We start from the raw sequence: 18,587 nt of genomic DNA, 5'->3' as shown, positions 1-18,587 counted from the left end.
CATATTGTTCATTGTTTTATCCTCAGATAGAGTCTAGTGTCTGGCATGTAGAAATGCTTTTTGAATGATATATGAGTAGCAAACCAACATAGAAGTGAATGAATGATGTTTAGTCATTCATTCAATAAGTGTCTGTTGAGCACCTGCTCTGTACCACGCGCTTTGCTAGACTAGTGGAATGCCGCACGGAGTGACAGTCGTGGTGTGAGTTCCACGCTGATCACCTCAGTGAGACAAAATGGAAAATGGGCAAGTAACCAACCAGGTCCTTTAGATATTTTAGATTGTGGTAAGTACTTTCTAATAGCGCTGCAGGCACACAGCAAACCAGTGCAGAAGGGAGCTTGGTGGCTTAGCCAGTCCGAGACTCCCAGAGGTCTGTGCAGCACTCTTGTGGGGGTTGAGCGAGGGAGACCCCGAGGAGGAAAGGGAGCCAGAGCGAAGGGCAGAGGGCAGATGGCTAGACGCCCAGGCCAGAGGCAGCAGGAAGCCTTTTGAGTTTTCATAAAGGCCTGGGAGTGGCGGGATCGGATTTATATTTTAAACTTTCTTCCTTAGGTGGTGTTTGCTGTTGATTGACTCTTCTGTGACAACCAAATGCCAGATAAGCTGGGGTAGTTTCTATTTTCTTTTCCTCTTCTTATAAGGACACATTCTTAAACATGGCTTTGCTTTCTGCAGGAAGAAGAGTTGAGGAAAAGTGGAGAAGCAAAGTACTTCCACCTCAATGACGACCTCCATGTTCTCATTGAGGTTTTTGCCCCGCCAGCGGAAGCGTATGCCCGGATGGGGCATGCCTTGGAAGAAATCAAGAAGTTCCTCATTCCTGTGAGTACAGCTTTTCCTGATAATTCATTTGTACTTTAAAGTCTTTCCTTTATTTTAATTCTTGGTCATTCTGATCAGGAATTGTGACTTACATAGCACGTTATCTAGTGAAGCGCTTCATGGACGCCATTGCAAGTAGACCTCACTGTGTCCCTGTGAATTACTTGGTATTATTCCTTCTTTATGTATGAGGTGACCGATTTTTAAAGATACTGAATACTACTGCTGAGGGTACATGAACATTGAAGAGCACTGTCACTTGTCCAAGTTGTGGGACTCCGAGCCCTAAACCCATTGGTGACACTAAAATCACCTCATGAATCCATTGTTCTCCAACACAAACTCAGTAGTGCTCTCTGCGAATTTTTGAATAGGGCCTCAGTTCAGTTATTTTCCCATGAATCTGTTTTGGACTGCATACAATTTTGTGTCACACCTCCTACCACTTTTCAACAGGGCAGATATTTGGCATTTATGTAGCACATTTTATTTGGAATGTGCTTTACAAATAATCTATTAATCTTCACACATTTTTTAGTAAAATGGTAGGGAACATATGTATCAGTTTTGTTTTTTGTTTTTTTCATTTTTTTTTTTTTAATTAAAATTTATTTGGATGACAATGGTCAACAAAACTACAAAGGTTTCAAGTGTACAATTCTATAACACATCATCTATATATTGCATTATGTGTTTACCACCCAGAGTCAGTTCTCCTTCCATCACCATATATTTGACCCCCTTTTCCCTCTTCTCCCATTTCCCTCCCCCCTTTACCGTCTACTAACAACTAAACTGTTGTCTGTGTCTATGAGTTGTTGTTCCTTTATTTGTTTGTCTTGTTCTTTTGTCACTTCCAGCTTTATGTCTCACATATGAGTGAAGTCATATGGTTCTCGACTTTTTGTGTCTGACTTATTTTGCTTAGTATGATCATCTCAAGGTTCATCCATGTGGTTGCAAATGGCAGTGTTTCATCTTTTCTTATGGCAGACTCGTATTCCATTGTATATATACCACATCTTCTTTATCTAATCATCCACCGAAGGATGCTTTGGTTGTTTTCATGTCTTGGCCACCGTAAATAATGCTGCAAGGAACATTGGAGCAATAGGCTGAAATAATGAGAGACTCAGATGACTCTTCTGAGGTCACAATACCCTAAATAAGTTAGAGGAAGAATCTGTATTTACAGTCAAACCTAGACTCCTCATCTTGAGCCTTTCCTGTTGGTCCTAGTGACTTGAAGTTGTCTCCATTTTCCTTTCCTTCCTCCTACTCTGCGAGTGTTGGGTCATTAGGATTTCAGCGTCATTCGTGATTGGTGTTCCTATTATTTTTCTTACTCTACTAGTAAGCTTCAAGTCATGTTTTTGCATTCTGCTTTTGAAAAGTAAGGAAGAGACGGTGTATTTTTAAAATGAATTTACTAAACTTATTTCATATTTTTAAATTCTAAACAACTCAGGAAAAATGTCTCTTCTAAATCTTTTATTCAAACTCAGATACGCTTCTGTTTCTTCTGTCATAAAATCACCCTTTTCTCTCTCAAACTCCAGTTCTTCTCTCTGCATCTTTGCAAGAAGCTGCCTGCCTTTACTGTGTCTGCGACTTACTCACAGTTACTCTGCATCCCACAGAAATGCATTCCAGAACCACCCTTCTTTTGCCAAAATTACTATTTCTGAAATCAGTAATGCCTTTGTTGTTAGTGAATCCCATAGAATTAGGACTTGGCGGCTTGACAGAGTGAATGCAACACTGATTTCCTGTGGCTTTCAGAATACGATTGCTTCCTTATCCTTCTCAGGTTCTTGTACACTTTTTGGTCCCCTTTGTGGAGCCTTTGTCCTCCTGCTGTTAACGTTATGTTCCTGTTCACAGCCATGTGCCTCGCTCTAGCAATGTCTCGCCCCCAGCAATCCTGCTCATTGCTGGCCTTCGTGTACAAATACATTTTGGGGCTAGGGGTTCCCACAGCCACCTTCAAGCCTAAAAATTCTCTAAATGGACTCACAGGACTCAGAAATTCTATTATACTCTATGATTATGGCTTATTTCAACAAAAGGATACGAATCAGAATCTGGGAAATTCATAAATATGTAGAAATGAAAGAACATAATCAAACTAATCATTAGATCAAAATAGAAATCCATACGGAAAATCAGAAAATGCCCTGAGATGAATTAAAGTGGAAACACAACACACCAGTATTTCCAGGATGCATGTAGGTCAGTGCTTAGAGGAAAATGTATAGTTTTAAATGCCTATATTAAAAAAAAATAATAAAGGATTTCAAATACATAAACAAAACTTTCATCTTTAGGGGAAAAGAAAAACAAAGCAAGAAGAAAAATAATAATAAACATTAGACCAGAAATAAGAGAAATAGAGAACAGAAAATAGAGAAGAATCAATGAAATCAAAAGCTGGTTAAGATCAACAAAACTGAAAGCTTTCATTTCTACGTATTTATGAACTTCCCTGATTTCCTTCTTTAATGGACTTCTAATTCATTCCATTGTGGTCAAAGAATGTCCTTTGTTTGATTTTGGTGCTTGAAACATTTTTGAGGCTTGTGTTAGTGCCCAGCGTGTGGTGGTCTAGCCTAGAGAATATTCTGTGTGCACTTGAGAAGCGTGTGTTTTGGGGTGTGGTGTTTTCTCAGTCTCTGCTTCCAGTCTTTGCTACCCAGGTACACTAACGCTAGCGTGATCTTTCCAGAACACAAACCTAAATACGCAACTCCCCTCTTTAAAACAATGAAATGCTTTTTAGTGCCCTTAATTTTGAACATTTCACGTTGTATTTAAAATGACTTAAGGCTTTGCATGATTTGACCTTGGCTTTCCCTCCACTTTGAAGCCCCTATCCCCACCTCGAATTGTTTTTGTAATTCAACCATGTAGCACTGCTTTCTTTTTCCCCGACACACCATCTCTTTGGTTTTATTATATGCTTTTCCCTCTGTCTGGAATACTTTGCTGCCCCCCGTCTAGTTGTTAGTTCTCTCATCCCTAGATGACACTTCTTGTACAGACACTTCTTGTACTCCCCACAGCTGAGTTAGATGACTTTCCTTTTTGAACATTTAGACCTAAACTTTCCTTTTATTACAAAACGTCACACTTTTGTTTATTCATTACACATCTTTCTTGACTCAAGCAGAAAGATGGGGTATGAAGAAAAGGGGAGGACTGAAATATAACTTCCAGAGTTTCTCAGTTGGGTATTTGGATGAGATGATGTATTCAATTTTGTAACTGTTGAATTCCGTTACTTGTGTCGTTAGCCAAATAGAAATGTACAGAAATAATGTGACCACATGGTTCTTGATGTCAGTCAATCTGTCATGGTATGTGTATGTCTTCTTCCTTTGTTAGATTGTGAGTTCTTTAGTTATAGAGACCATGGCTGGCTCCTCTCTTTTTTCTGTGACTTGGTACATCATAGATGTTCAGTAACTACTAACTGAGTTGTAAATAGCAATGCCCATATATCTGTTATATGGTATTTTAATTGTATTATAAATGTTTCACTTGGAAAAATCATGCCTGGGGAAAGGAGTTATGGCTGATGATAGAAAATTTTAGTTTTGGGGAAAAAGTACTATGTGTTTTCTCCTTTTTACAATAATTTATTGATGTGTTTTTGTTTTAACAAACTCAGATCTTGTTTTACGAATTCAACTATTGTCATAACCTTTTTTATTTCTATTAAAAGAGTTTGCTTCTTGTTCTAAATACTTTTGTATTTTTGACATGAGGTGAATTACGCCATCTTCCGTCTTCTCTGTAGGACTATAATGATGAAATCAGGCAAGCACAGCTCCAGGAATTAACATATTTGAATGGTGGTTCAGAAAATGCAGATGTACCGGTTGTCCGAGGGAAATCCACCTTACGTACAAGAGGTGTACCAACCCAGACAATAACCAGGTAGGCGTAATTAATTGACTTATTTTGTTGTTAGAGTAGGATACTGTGACAACAATTTTAATGTTTTCCCAATTTATAGTCAGACAGCTCTATCAGTGTATTAGTGGTTTTCTTTAATCACCTCTTCCATCCTTCCTAATCTAATCCGTACCACTCTTCCAGTTTTTATTTACAATCTTAATGATCTTTTAAAATTAAATTAGATTTTATCTTCTCCCTGCCTACAGTCCTTCAGTTTAAGGTAATCATGTATAGTTTCCTTTGCAGCTAGAAGAAAACCCACACTTCCTGACACACACTTCCGCCACCTGGCACTGTCTACCCCTTTCTCACTTTCTACCTTGCACTCCAGCCAGCCTGGTCCAAAGGCTTTCTGTCCTTAAACAGGCAGAACCCATTTCTTCCCTCATCCTTTGCAGCCACTCTTCCTTCTCCTGGGAACGCCTTGTCTCTAGTCATCTAGCTAAGTGGTACCCTCTCAGCCCTGCTTTCTCAGGACACACAGGCACCTTTCCTGACGGCTCTGTTGAAAGCAGCCATCTCCAAGGCCAGGACTGGGCCACGACACTCTGTCTTCATTACTTTGTAGCACTCATCAAACTGAATTTACCTTTGTTATTTGTTCACTTTTTCACGGGTTTCTCCTCATTATAACGTAAACTCATGAAGGTCCTCGTATGCGTCCCCAATACCTGGCATATAGTAGTCACTCAGTAAAAAACTGTTGAGTGAATGTAGTACAATAGCAAATCCTTGAGGCTCTTTCTGATCAAGTGTTGAACATTTATGGTATTTTTTGTTAATGTAGTTCTTGTCTGTCACATGATTGAATTAGCTCTGTGGTCACAAGGATGTCACCACTTTGGAATTTCACAGTGGAACAAGTTATTCCTGGAATCTTCATGAATGTCACCCACTGTTACCCCTTCAGGATACCTTTCTGCTAAAACTAAATCCTGCATAATAACGGCCTCAATAAAATCTTTTCAGTTTCAAATGAGGGAACTAAACTTAGACTTTTTTAAATTTTTTTTTTATTTAGGAGACGAGGACACACGTTTTGTTTTGTTTCTCTCAGTAGGTCTTCCCCTCATGCTTTGCCTGCTGCTCTGATCTGGGCCAGACAGTTTTGAACCCCCAAGGGTGCTCCCTTCAAAGCAGCTGGCTCATTCTGTGTCATTTGTCCCCTGGCCTTTCTCTGGCCCTTTCTCCCACGTACCAGGCCATCCTCTGTCCCTGAGTTTGACACCAGAAACAGCAGGAAGAAAAGTGAACATAGCAGATGAAATCTGCCTTTCGAAGTAGTAAATAAATGCGTCTTCACCAGAATTGGGTGCTGAATGTGGTGGTTTTGTTCTAGCTTAGGACGTGAGGCCAGCCCGCTCACTCAAGGCCTTTTCTCAGCTTTCATCCAACTGGGGGCATTGTTAGCTACAGTTTCTTTACATAGTTTGCCTGCCCCTTTCTCGCTTCTCTTTCTTGGACTACGATCCCACATGTTGGATCTTATGATTGCACGTCCCGCACTGTGTCAAGGTGCTGGGGAGCTGCAGCAAAGTCACAGGGTTGCCCCCAGACAGGTTCACGTTTCATGGGACTTGCAGGAACTGGCAGGGGGAGGTAGTCATTCATAGTTTCAACATTAGATTGTGCCCTGCTGGTTTTCATGACGTCGCATCTTTGTGAAACTGGTATTTCGGCTTGCGCTGTGAGAGGCAATGAGTAGCCACAGTTAACTCTGCCTGTTGGGCACTACATGGGAGAACATGGGACCCTGGCACCCTCCTTCCCTCCTCCACATTGATTTGCACGTGGTACTTACTCTCTTTGAAATGCAGTGTGAATGATAGCATAGATGCCAGCGGTTGCTTCTGGGACTGAAATATTTTCCTTCAGAGTGTGTGAAGTTATGAGAAATGTGATCAGGAAAACTGAATAGTTAGTATATGGGTCATAAATACAGACGGTGCCAAAAAAATGTATACACATTTTAAAAAAGGAAAACTATTAAAATTGTCATACTCAATATACACCGATAACAAAGGATGAATACAAGTCCCGTTTGACTTCTGCAATGACAAGAGGTGCTCAAAGTGGTTACCATCAGCGTCCAGACACTTCTGATGATGGCGAACTACTGCTTGAGAAACGTTGACCAAAGTGTTAAATCTCTTTAAATATATATATATATATATATATATATATATATATATATATATATATATATATATATATTTGGCACCCCCAGTGTTTCACACAGCTATATTGAAAGATCTTTTTTTTTTATTAAGGTAAAGGTGGATATAGGAGAACGATAACATATTTCTTCTCCTACTAGACACATTTTCAATTAAAAAGCATTTTATTAGGATGCTATTTAAATTGTGTGACTCCCTCCCAGACTTACCTTCTCAGGACGTTCTACCTCCTAAACCGTCAGAACCGTCGGCCTCCTGTGCTTCTTTCTCATTCCGTGTCAGCGGCACGTGCCTTTCCTGAAAACCTAGGGGCTGACACCTGGCACGTATGCCCTACGCCGTGGGCAGAATACTGGAGGGCTTCCCTGGGAAATGAGCTGCTCTTGCCTTGAGGTCCCCAGTCCTCAGCATCCAGTTACTCTTTACCCAGTGCTCTTGGACGGTGTATTAGCGAGCGGCCACATTGGAGTTAAGGGGAGACAAAAGGAGAAAAATATGTGGTTTGTTTTAAAAGCACCTTAATAGGCTTTAGGAAGACAACAACCGAGGCAAATAATGTTGCAGATGGTGTGAGAGCTTCTGACCGGAACTTGTAATTTAAATGCCAGCCAGGGATGGACAAATAAGAGAAGCACTTAGACATACAATGTCAAGTGCAGCATAAAGCTGGACAGATGTACCAGGCCCTCCTGTAGACTTCAGTGCCAGCTAGGGGCAAGTTTTTGACACCTGGCATGCCAGCCGATTTCTTCCTCGGCTAGTATGAGACAAGACCCACCAATAAGCTGAGACAGATTCAGTGGGACTCTCTCCCCACCACACCCTGGGATTTCAGAAGTTTGAATGTTTTGTTTCCTCTTGAAAATCCATCAGCCTATTTCTGATGTTAAGTCATTCAATGTCACACATTTTCCTTGAGCTCATTCTGTGACAGGAATTGAAGTTGCAGAGATGCGTAAGTCATTGATCGTCCCGACGTCAGGGAGTTTTAGAGGGAAATTGAGAGAAATCAGTAATTACGATGGAGTGGTTTAAATAGGGGGCGAGGGGTGTGAGAATTGAAAGGGAAATAGAAACAAGGGTGCAAATAGATGTGAGTGGGGTCTGTGGGTACAAACAGGCTTAGGATGAAGGTGAGAAATGATGCCAGAGGGAGGTCATCACAGGTAGAGAGGCTCAACCACAGAAAGGGTGGGGACTGTTTATGGCTTGAAATTAGGGTGTGACACTGGCAACATCAGGGGGTCTAGAGTCAGCCTGGCTCTGACTGTCTGGCCTCAGGGAACTTCCCTCCTAAGCCACAGTTTCCTCATCTATTACACAGAGATAGAAAATTGAACTCATCCAAAGTCTACTTAATTTTTTTAATGTCTCATTCCAAGTCCAAGCAGTGACGTGATTCATTTACAGATTACTCAAAGTGATCCTACCCTCAGAGCTGAATTCTTACAGCACAGGTATTTGATCAGGCCCTCGATATAGGACCTCATGCCAATCACACATCTCTCTTAAACTCCTTTGGTGTCAGTTTCATTGTTATCAGAGAGGAAGACCTGTGCTTCATAGGCCCTAAAGGAAGAAATAGGGCTTGATAGTTAGACTGATAAAGATTTTGCTAGTTTTGTTTTTGAATAAAAATAAAAAGTAAAAGTATGCTATCAGCCAGAACCATAAGTCCATGACGATTAAAATTTCACTGGATGAAAAGAGAAGTCTCTTGCGCTTTATAAGAGGTTGTACTTTCTCGCACTGTCTTATAGTGTCAACAGTTTCACTGCTCACTACTTTGTAAGTTGTTAGAGAGAAAACAAATTGCCTTGAATCTATTTTATACTCTGTGTCGTGTAAACAGTTGCTCACTAATTTTTTAAAAAATTACACTGAATATTGGATGGTTCCCAGAATAAAGAAAAGAGATAAGCAACGGGTTGTGTAGCAGGTCTGTAACGTCTGGGTCTAAACCACCAGCAGCAGCCCTTGAGAGCTTGTTGGAAATGCAGAATCTCAGTCTCCCGCTACACGCAAACACCTTCTGACTCAGACTCAGCCCCACGCAAGGTCCACACATGGTGAGGATATATACGGAAATGTGAGAGGCACTGCCCTAGAACCACATTTCATGTGGTCCCTACAGGTGCCGGGAGCAGGAGCTGCCAGAGACATCTGTTCCCAAGTTTGGGTCTTCATCCACTCTGACAGTTTCTTACGTGTGTTCTGAGGGTTTATAACTTTGGGCTGGGTTTGCCTTTCCTTTTGTCGAGCCTCTCATTCACCTGTCAGCCTCTGGCAAGAAAAAAGTCTCAAAATGATGAAGTGTCACTCTCTGAAAAACACAGAGATGAAGGAAAGTTGTCAGATGCATTAGGGATTCTCTAGGGAAAATAAATGACCCCTCAGGCCGTTACTGCCTCAGACGCAGACCTCACATCGATCCCAGTATACATGTACTCTTACTCTACGAGACTGCGTTACTGGTGCTAAATGTATAAAATACATATAAATGTGCTGTTGCTACAGGTATAACGTGAGGACTGATGTGAGCTGTACCTTCTGTCTGCTGCCTGTCCTCATTCTTCAGCAAGCAGCCGAAAGGAAGGTATCAGGACAGCATCGAAGAAGTCTACATAATAATTCCCACATACGTAGTGCCTGTTCTAGGTTAGGTGTGTTTCTATCCTGTGTGCAAACCCCACAACTATTTTGCGAGAGCTAGATGTCATTAGCCCCATTTTACAGCCATACTAACGGCTGATTAACCCCATTCCCGTGGAATTTCAAACACTTAAACATGAATCGTCAAAGGAGCTTTTATAGGTAAGTGTCAGGAGCTATCTATACGACTTGTCTAAAATTCTATAGCAGATACCTTGGTATGATTCCATTGATCACATAATCTAATAATGTGGAGGATGATGGAAAGAATTGTGGGCTTCTTGAATATATAAATGTATATCTTTCAATTTGGTGAAACACATAAGTTGATATATTCAAAGGACATATTGACTATTGTGTGGCCCATGTAGCACCTTGGATGGTCCCGATGGGACATAGATAAGGAAGCAGGGGCCTTAATGAGTTTGAATATACATAGATCAACTGAAATGCCACGAATGAGTTAGAGGCACTATCAGTGGAAACTACTTTATCCCTCTAATCACATTGAAGATTTTTCTCGGTATATACTGGAGGTTAAAAGGATGAATAAGACAGTACAGTTCAGAGTGATGGGCATTTGTGTAAATTGTTGATTTGCATTGAGTAGGAAATGTGAGAAACACTTGATATATCCTATGTCGTTTTTTTTCCTTCACAATAACACTAAGAAGTGGGTTGTATATCCCATTTCACAACTGAGAAGACTGGCTTGGAAAGTTCAGACTTTTGATTAGTTTGAATGTTGACAGGAAGGCAGAAGTTAAGCTGTAGGCACAGCCAGGAATTGAATTCAGCTCTGACCCCAGTGTTCTTGGTTTTGACCACCATGTTTTTTGTACCAATTTTTATGGGCTTGCATGAAAAAACAAAACAAAACAAAACAAAACAAAACAACAAAAAAACAAAACGTAATTTGTAATACTCCTAAAAGGAATAAAACAAGTTATCTAGGGGTGAAAGTCTTACTAGATTTTGCTTCTTTTTGATGATCTTGACAGTTTTGAGAAGTGCTAGTCAGTTTTTTTAATAAGATGTCCATCATTTGGGATTTCTCTAATATTTTTGTCATGATTAGCCTGAGGTTATGTGTTTGAGGAACTCAAATGTCATTTTCATCACATGATATCGACGTCACATTATCCACATGACTCATCACTGTTGCTATTACCTTGGTAGACTGACTGGGGTCAGTATTTGTCAGGTTTCCCTGCTGTAAAGTTACTTCCCCACCCAGGATGGAATGTCTACATACACTCTTTGGGAGATTTTTCTCTTTTCTCCCATTTATTAATTCTCTCATTTATATGTATCAGGATGGGCTCATGGATATATATTTTCTGCGTTGGGTTAAAATCCCATACGAATTGTTCAGAGTGTTTCAGCTTTGGCCATCGGGAGTTCTTTCTGTGGCCACTTCGCTCAATTCACATGCCCCCATAATTTGTCCTTAAGTTTTTTGAGTACTTTCCTATTTTCTGGCACTACAAGTTGCTCCAGTACTATCTTGTATGTTTTCTACTCTATTCCTAGAATCAGCCATTTCTCCAAGTAACCTGGTTCCTCCTGTTGGGTAACAGTGTTAGAAACCGAGACCTGGATCCTAGTTCTGCTTGTTACTCCTGGCGTGTTCTGGCTTTGAGGCCCCCTCCTTTAACGGAGCAAAGACATATATAGATATGAGTGTACACTAACCCATGTATAATCACATGTCTATGCATATTTCTATGTTTAACCATCTGCAACTGTAGTAAACTAATCATGAGTTTGTATTGATGTCTCTAGTTCCATCCATCACCATATTGATTATTCTGGCCTCTTCCCCTTGCTTATCGATATCCTTCGCTCCAACGTGAGAGGTGTGGCTCCCACCAACCGCCATCCATTGGTGATTTAGTAGCAGCATACACGTGTAGTGCTGTCAGAATCGTTCGCTTGCACCCACCCCCTCTCTATGGGAAATAACAGTATCAACTAGAACAATGCTTACGTACGGGTGTGTTGGCCTTTAGTCTTACAAACTTCACTCATCCCTAAATTTACTTACTTTTCCTCCCGACTCCTTCAGTAAAGTTGTTTTATACATTTTTTAATGTAGTTGAAATGTTTTGTCACATTTAGCATTTCATCCTAGGAGACCTCAATTTCCTAAGCAATGCATAATTTTTTAGTTTGCGTACATTCAAGTTCACTCTTTGTGTTTTAAAAGTTCTGTGGGTTTTGACAAATGCTATGTGTAATGTAGCCACCATTTCAATTTTGTCACCCTGAAATATTCCTACTGCTTCATCTATTCAACTTTCCCTTCTCCCCTGAACTTGTGTCAATCACAGGTGTGTGTTTTTTTTTAACACATCTATGTCATTTTTTTTCTTTTCTTATATGTCTTGTAATTGGGGTTACACAGTTTGTAGCCTTTTCAGACCAGCTTCTTTCACTTAGAAGCATGCGTTTAGATTTATCCACACCATTTCGTGGATTGTTAACCCATTTCTTTTTATTGCTGAGTAATATTCCATTGTATGGATGTCCCCCAGCTTGCTTGTCCATTCACCTATGGAAGGATTACTTTAGCTGCTATTAAAGCTGCTGTAAACATTTATGTGCAGGTTTTTGAGTGGAAGTAAGTTTTGAAATCATTGGTTAAATATCTAGGAATACAGTTGCTGGATTTTATGGTAAGACCATGTTCAGCTCTGTAAGAAACTGCCAAACAGTTTCAGAAGTGGCTGTGCAATTTTGAATGTCTACTGGCAATGAATGAGAATACCTATTTTTCCACCTATTTCTCCTATCGATTGGTATATTTTGTTAGTTTTGATTTTAGTCATTCTAATAAGTATGTTTTAATTTGCATTTCCCTAGTGACAAATGATATTGAGCATCTTCTCATTTGATTATTTGCCACCTATGTGTCTTCTTTGGTGCACTGTCTGTTCAAATCTGTTGCCCGTTTTTAATTAGGTTTGTTTTATTATTGAGTTCTAAAAGTTCTTTGTATGTTTTTATCACATAACGTGTTTTGCAAATATGTTCTCCCTTTTTGTGGCATGTCTCTTTGTCCCTTGCATCTCTTAACAGTGTCCTTCTCAGTGTAGAAGTCTTTAATTTTAATAAAATCCAACTTTTCAAGGTCACGTAGATTTCTCTTATATTTTCTTCTATAACTTTTATATTTTACATTTAGCTCTAAAATCCATTTTTGAGTTAATTTTTGTGAAAGATGTAAGTTCTATGTCTAGGTTCTTCATATCTTTCTTCCTTTTTTTTTTCTTTTTTTTGCATATGGATATCATTTATTCCAGCTCCGTCTGTTGAAAAGACTATCATTTCTCCATTGAACTGTCTTTGCTCCTTTGTCAGAGATCACTTGACTATATTTCTGTGGATCAATTTCTGGGCTCTCTATTTTGTTCCATTGATCTGTGTGTCCAGTCTTTCGCTAGTACTCACTGTCTTGATTACTGTAGCTTAAAAGTAAGTCTCGAAATCAGATATTCTGAGTTCACCAGCATTTTTCTTCTTCACTATTGTATTGTCTCTTCTGGGTCTTTTACCTTTTTATGTATTCTTTATGTTTGTCCATCTATAAAATGATTGCTAGGATTTTGATTTGGGTTGCATTGAGTCTATACATCAAGTTCGGTAGCATTGGCAACTTAACAATATTGATACTTAAAACCATGAGCATGGAATAGTTCTCCTTTGATTTATTTAATCAGGTTTGTACTTTTTTTTTACATAGAGTTTCTGTACAGTACATATTTTCTTAGATTTGTACCAAAACATTTCTTTAGCTGTTTCAGTAAAAGTTATTGTGTGTGTTCTCTGAAAAAGACACACAGAATGAGTTAGGAAGTGATCCCTCTGATTGGGTTGTCTAGAAGAAATTGTGGAGACCGGATATCATTTCTTCCTGTAACATTCAACAGAATTCACCAGTGAAACCATTTGGGCCCAGTGCTTTCTTTTTTGGAAGATTATTAATTATTGACTACATTTCTTTTATAAACATATTTATTCAGATAACTTAATTCTCCTTGTGTGAGATTTGGTCATTTGTGTATTTCAAAGACTTAGTCCAGTTCATCTAAGTTAACAAATTTGTGAGTCTGGAGTTGTCCGTCATCTTCCTTCATTATCCTTTAATGTCCTTGAGATCAGTAGTGATGGCCCCTCTTTCATTTTATTTTTCTTTTCTTTTTTAGCATGCCTAAAGGTTTAGCAATTTTATTGCTATTTTCAGAGAACCAGCTTTTACTTTGTTAATTTTCTCTTGTTTTTGGAAATCGACTTTTTTGCTGTGTACCTGCTCTCCCGATTAAACTAAAGAAGAGGGAGATAACTGATATGTAGGCAGCATGTTATCTGCTGCCGCTGACCTTATTTAGAGGACGTTGTCCATGGCAGATGGATCAGGCTGAGCCTTTGTTCTCTGGTAAAGCTGCATTGTCTGCCCTCATTTTTTCATAGGACTTACACATTTTCTTCAGCTTTTTTCTTAACTTGAGCCATTCTTGATAGAGCTGCCTGCTTCCTTCCTCTCTGTCTTGGAGTCTGTTTTATGTTAGAAATACATGGCTAGAAAACGTTTTGTTTATTTAGCTTAAGAATGGTGTTTTCCATTACTGGGTCATAGATCTGTCCTGTAAAATGTATTTGATTCTCTCACGGAGTGGTGGCGTGTAGTTTGGCTCCTGGCTGTGCCAGCTATGTGTTCTCAGACAGTTTTAAGGCCGCTCTTGTTCCTCAGTTTCCTTGTTCATAGACGAGCAAAATAAGGCCCACTTCATTGTGTTGGAGTGAAAGTTGGATGTGACCCGGCATGGCACCTTCCCAGGTGTCGTAGCTTCCTGCTCCGTGTCCTAGCCAGGAACTCGTCTTGGGGCTTCTCTGATGTGACCATACTTATCGTTGCTAGACTAGCTGCCTAAATGACTTCACTTTTTTTTTTTTTTTTTTTGGTGGATACCTATTTCTTCTTTTGCTTTAGTTTTTCCTTTGTGTATGGGTTCCTTATTATTATTATATATTTTTTACAGAAATATGGAACATTTATTTTTCTGAGGTATAAACGCATGTGAACAATGGACTGTTAGAAAAGATGATGAATATCGCTAATTTGACCCTCTTGCTTGCAGGGGAAGGGGAGGAGTCACAGCCCGGCCAATTGGAGTTGGGGTACCAAGAGGGACGCCAACATCCAGGGGCGTGCTTTCCACCCGAGGGCCAGTGAGTCGGGGAAGAGGACTTCTTACTCCCAGAGCAAGAGGAGTCCCCCCAACGGGATACAGACCTCCACCGCCACCCCCAACACCAGAGACCTATGGAGATTATGTAAGTGAAGGTACCAGGCATCGACTTTGGTGATCTGATTGACTCAATCCAGATATACCACTGGATGCTGTAACCAAGCGTCCGCTCTTACCTTGCTTTAGTTCCTGAATCCACCCTAGGTCAGCAGCCTTTATTGAGTACCAAATAAGTACCCGGCACTAGAGGTACAAAAAATGAAAAAGAAATAGCCTCTTTCATCAAATAGCTTAAATCTAAGATATGAAAGATGAATTTGGACGGTGGGAAGGTTCAAGATTAGGAGCAAGGAGACATGTTATCCCGCCCTTAGAGGATTTTAATGTAACGCTCTTTCATGCTCCCTCCAGGTTGCCTGTTAGTAATTCAATCATTTAAAAAATAATTGCCTACCTATACCAAGCTATTTTTACCCTGAAGTGTTTTTTCCTCTCAAGCTCTGCTGCTGAATATGGATTCTTAGTGGAAAATCTTTTCAGTGAAGAAAACAAAAAGTTCACAATTTTTAAAATGAATGCAAATCAGCTTTTCATTTTACCATCAATAGTTCTTTGATATGGCTCATAGACTTACTTAACATAAGAGAAAGGAAATATAACAGTGAAACTGAGTGGGGGGGGTGTTGAGGGGAAAAGGGATTTTTTAATAAGAGTACAACCCCCCTCGGATTCTTACTAGTTTCCCATAAAGGAAGAACATTAATATCGGATAGATGTTTTGTGTTAGTAATTGAAAGTATTGAAGAAAGAGGACACGACTTTTATCAAAGAAAGGGAAGCAGTGACAGGGCTAAAATGCAGGAACCAATAGTTTTTCATGTTTTACTTCAGTGAAGGTCTCTTCCTCGGTGCTTAGCACCTCTCTGCACAGTATCCAGATGGTTTCAGACATCACCTGGGCCTCAGATGGCCTCTTCTGCTTCACCTGCAGCCACTGGGAAAATCAAAGTCTTTGTCCTGGACAAACTAAGCTCTTTGTAATTCCTTGATTCTGCTGTGTCCTTTCAGGGCTTCCAGACCTTTGGTCATGCTGCTTTCTCTGCCTACTGTGCTCTTCTCTCTTCATCTGACTCTGTCCTATGCATCCTTCTCAACCGAGGTCAGCTTTCACTAGGAAATTCAGGGGAGATAATAGCTGACCTATTGAGGATCGCTACAGTCGCTGCATCTCTCTCTCCCCCACCTAGACTGTGACCTCTGGAAGGACGAGGATGGATAGCTTTGATCTCTTTAGTCTTGGCAGAGAGTGCATACTGGGAGCTCAGTGAATTGTACTTAACAAATCTCATAATAACTCACTTTCATCATTTTGCTGTCCAGTTGGGGAAGGATGTGGCCTCTAGCTCTTCTCTTGCATTTCTTACAGTTGGAGGTGTTTCTATGTACGAATGTTGGTACCAGACGGACAATGTAGTCATGGTTTAAGCTCTTCCACAAATGCCGAGTCTCTTAATACTAGCAGGACTGGGAAGCAAAGGAAATGTTGCTGGATTCCTTTTAGGCAGGCCCAGTGTCTGTTTACTTCCACCCCGTCATACTTGGAATTCTCTTACGTTTGGATTGATGAAGACGTGGCTGGATGATGTCGCCATAATTATCAGCAAGGGGATAGGGTGGCATGGATCGAGGCCATGCTGTGCTATAAATAGGGTCTGATCAGGCCATTTAACTTTTGTGGCTTCATATCCACCTATTTCAAAAAGCTGTTTATTGCCTTCTTTCCATGCATTCCTTTATCTTTCCACTCAACAAAGACGGATAGAATTCCCACCATGCGAACATGACACACATGTTCTCTTTCTCAGTGTGTACGTTTTAATGAGGCTAGCATGCAGTTAGATGAACACAAAAACTTCTTGAAAGCTTAAAGTCCGGGAAGTAAAGGAAATTCAAGGCACTTGTTTTTCCTATTTGTAGCTCTGATTTTTATTGATAAACGATGGGAAAGGCATTAAAACAATTGATTCACAAGTATTGTGTTGAGTTAATTTACTTCCCTTTCTGCCCATTGCAATGGGTAGTAGATGGCGGCCATGGGGAAGGCCTGTGTCCTTTCTGGAGCAGACAGGTTTGAAAGCTTTGAAGGAGAAAGGCAGCCTTCATTATGTGAGCCCCACGCTCACACCTGGCGCTCTTCCAGGTGCTAGTCATCCCTGTGGCCGCAGTTCCAACACGCGTCAGCACTTCTGCCTAGTCAGCGTTGCCTTTAAACAAAGATGGCCGCATTTACCATCTTCATTTTAATTTGGCAGCAGTGTGGCAGTTTCATCAACTAGAACAACAACGCTCGCACACACAAAATGATTATTTGCTTTCTGAGTATGCTTTAGGTGGGAATAGTCAGAAAGCTGTCGTGGATACATCGTCCCCTTCCCCAAGTTGAAGTACTGTCATGAAGAGTTTAGATCACAGGTGCTATAATTCTCCCTCTTAATTTTGTGTATGGTATGTCTGGGAACATTTATTAAAATTAATAGCCAAGAACAGGAATTTTCCCTGCTTGGCCGAGCGTTTTGTCAGCCCTCTACACAGTTACAGGGAGAGCCTCGGTAGTTCAACACTGCCTAACAAACCTTGATGCAGCTGGTAGGAGGAGGAGACAAGCCCCCTCACTGTCCTCAGCTCTTCACCATCAGTAGCTCTGCCTCTCAGGAAGGCGCTTTTGACCTCACCTGCCTCCACTGACCCAACTTGAATTGAATTTCCTACTTCTAGCCCCTCTAACACAGCTTTGCAGTCTCTGGCATATCCCCAGTCACTGGCCATTGGTCCTAACTGTTTGGAATCCTGAAGATTACTCTGCCTAGGAAGGGGAAAACCCACACTTTAAAAAAAAATATTTATTTGCTTGCTTGTTTCTAGGATTTTTGATCAGGTGCTTGCTCTATAAGATATCTAACTTAGAAAGCCTAGGGTCCTAAACTCAAAAAATGGGTTTCCATTCATGTGACAAGTGGGAAAATTGACGTTGGTCTTCTTAAAATATACCAAAATAATTATTTCATTGAACTGGAATAATCATAAATTAGATTCTAAACTCTATGAGAGTAGGGACACCCCCTCCCCGTTCACCTTTATATTAGCACCTAGCATACTGTGTGGTACATAGTAGGTCTTTGGTAAATATTTGCTGAGTGAATGAATGAATGCTCTCATGTAACATTAATGTATAACTTAATTATTAGCATGTATCTGTGTAGTGCAATCATTAATTATGATTGCATTAGTATATATCTGGTTCTTAAGATTAGAAACGTCTAGGGAAAAGCACTGTGTCTCCTCACTCATCTCTAGCCACTGGCATCGTGGTTGGCACATTGTAAGCATCTAGTGAATGTTTCCTGGACTGGACCTCCCCGCACGGAGACCTGGTCAGTTTTCCTGGTGAAGGTCACCCTGCATCTTTTCCAAGCCATCGTTACTGGAACCGTCTGGTGGGAAGAAATAGGATAGTTGGCATTGGAAAAAAATGTCTTCCCTTAGTTAGCCTTGCCTGCTAGCACTCCAAGGGCAGTTTCAGGTTGTTACAGAGATCAAAGACTGATCCTGTGCAGCTCGAAGGACACAGAGACACCGATTGTCAATCTCATCTCAGTATACGAATGACCTTTTGAGAAGGACGTACTATTGCACGAGAAGCTCCTCTCCACAAGACCCT

The 18,587-nt window shown here is 40.4% G+C and overlaps 1 protein-coding gene across 4 annotated transcripts in view; it reads left to right on the top strand.

Moving 5' to 3' along the window:
- Positions 1-18,587, top strand: part of KHDRBS3 (KH RNA binding domain containing, signal transduction associated 3) — a 150,775-nt gene that overhangs the window by 68,651 nt on the left and 63,537 nt on the right. For all 4 annotated transcript variants that reach the window (XR_002136731.2, XR_002136730.2, XM_019724292.2 and 1 more), the window contains exons 4-6: positions 682-828; positions 4,628-4,767; positions 14,759-14,954. Coding sequence is in view for 2 of the 4 variants with exons in the window: in XM_019724292.2 (XP_019579851.2) it covers positions 682-828; positions 4,628-4,767; positions 14,759-14,954 (483 nt within the window). In the remaining 2 variants the exon portion in view is untranslated. The remainder of the gene's footprint in view (positions 1-681; positions 829-4,627; positions 4,768-14,758; positions 14,955-18,587) is intronic.

This window comes from Rhinolophus sinicus, linkage group LG12, assembly GCF_036562045.2.
Source record: "Rhinolophus sinicus isolate RSC01 linkage group LG12, ASM3656204v1, whole genome shotgun sequence".
In the NCBI taxonomy this organism is placed as follows: Eukaryota; Metazoa; Chordata; class Mammalia; order Chiroptera; family Rhinolophidae; genus Rhinolophus; species Rhinolophus sinicus.
The sequence above is the reverse complement of the archived record's forward strand: the minus strand, read 5'-3'. Positions and strand labels throughout refer to the sequence as shown.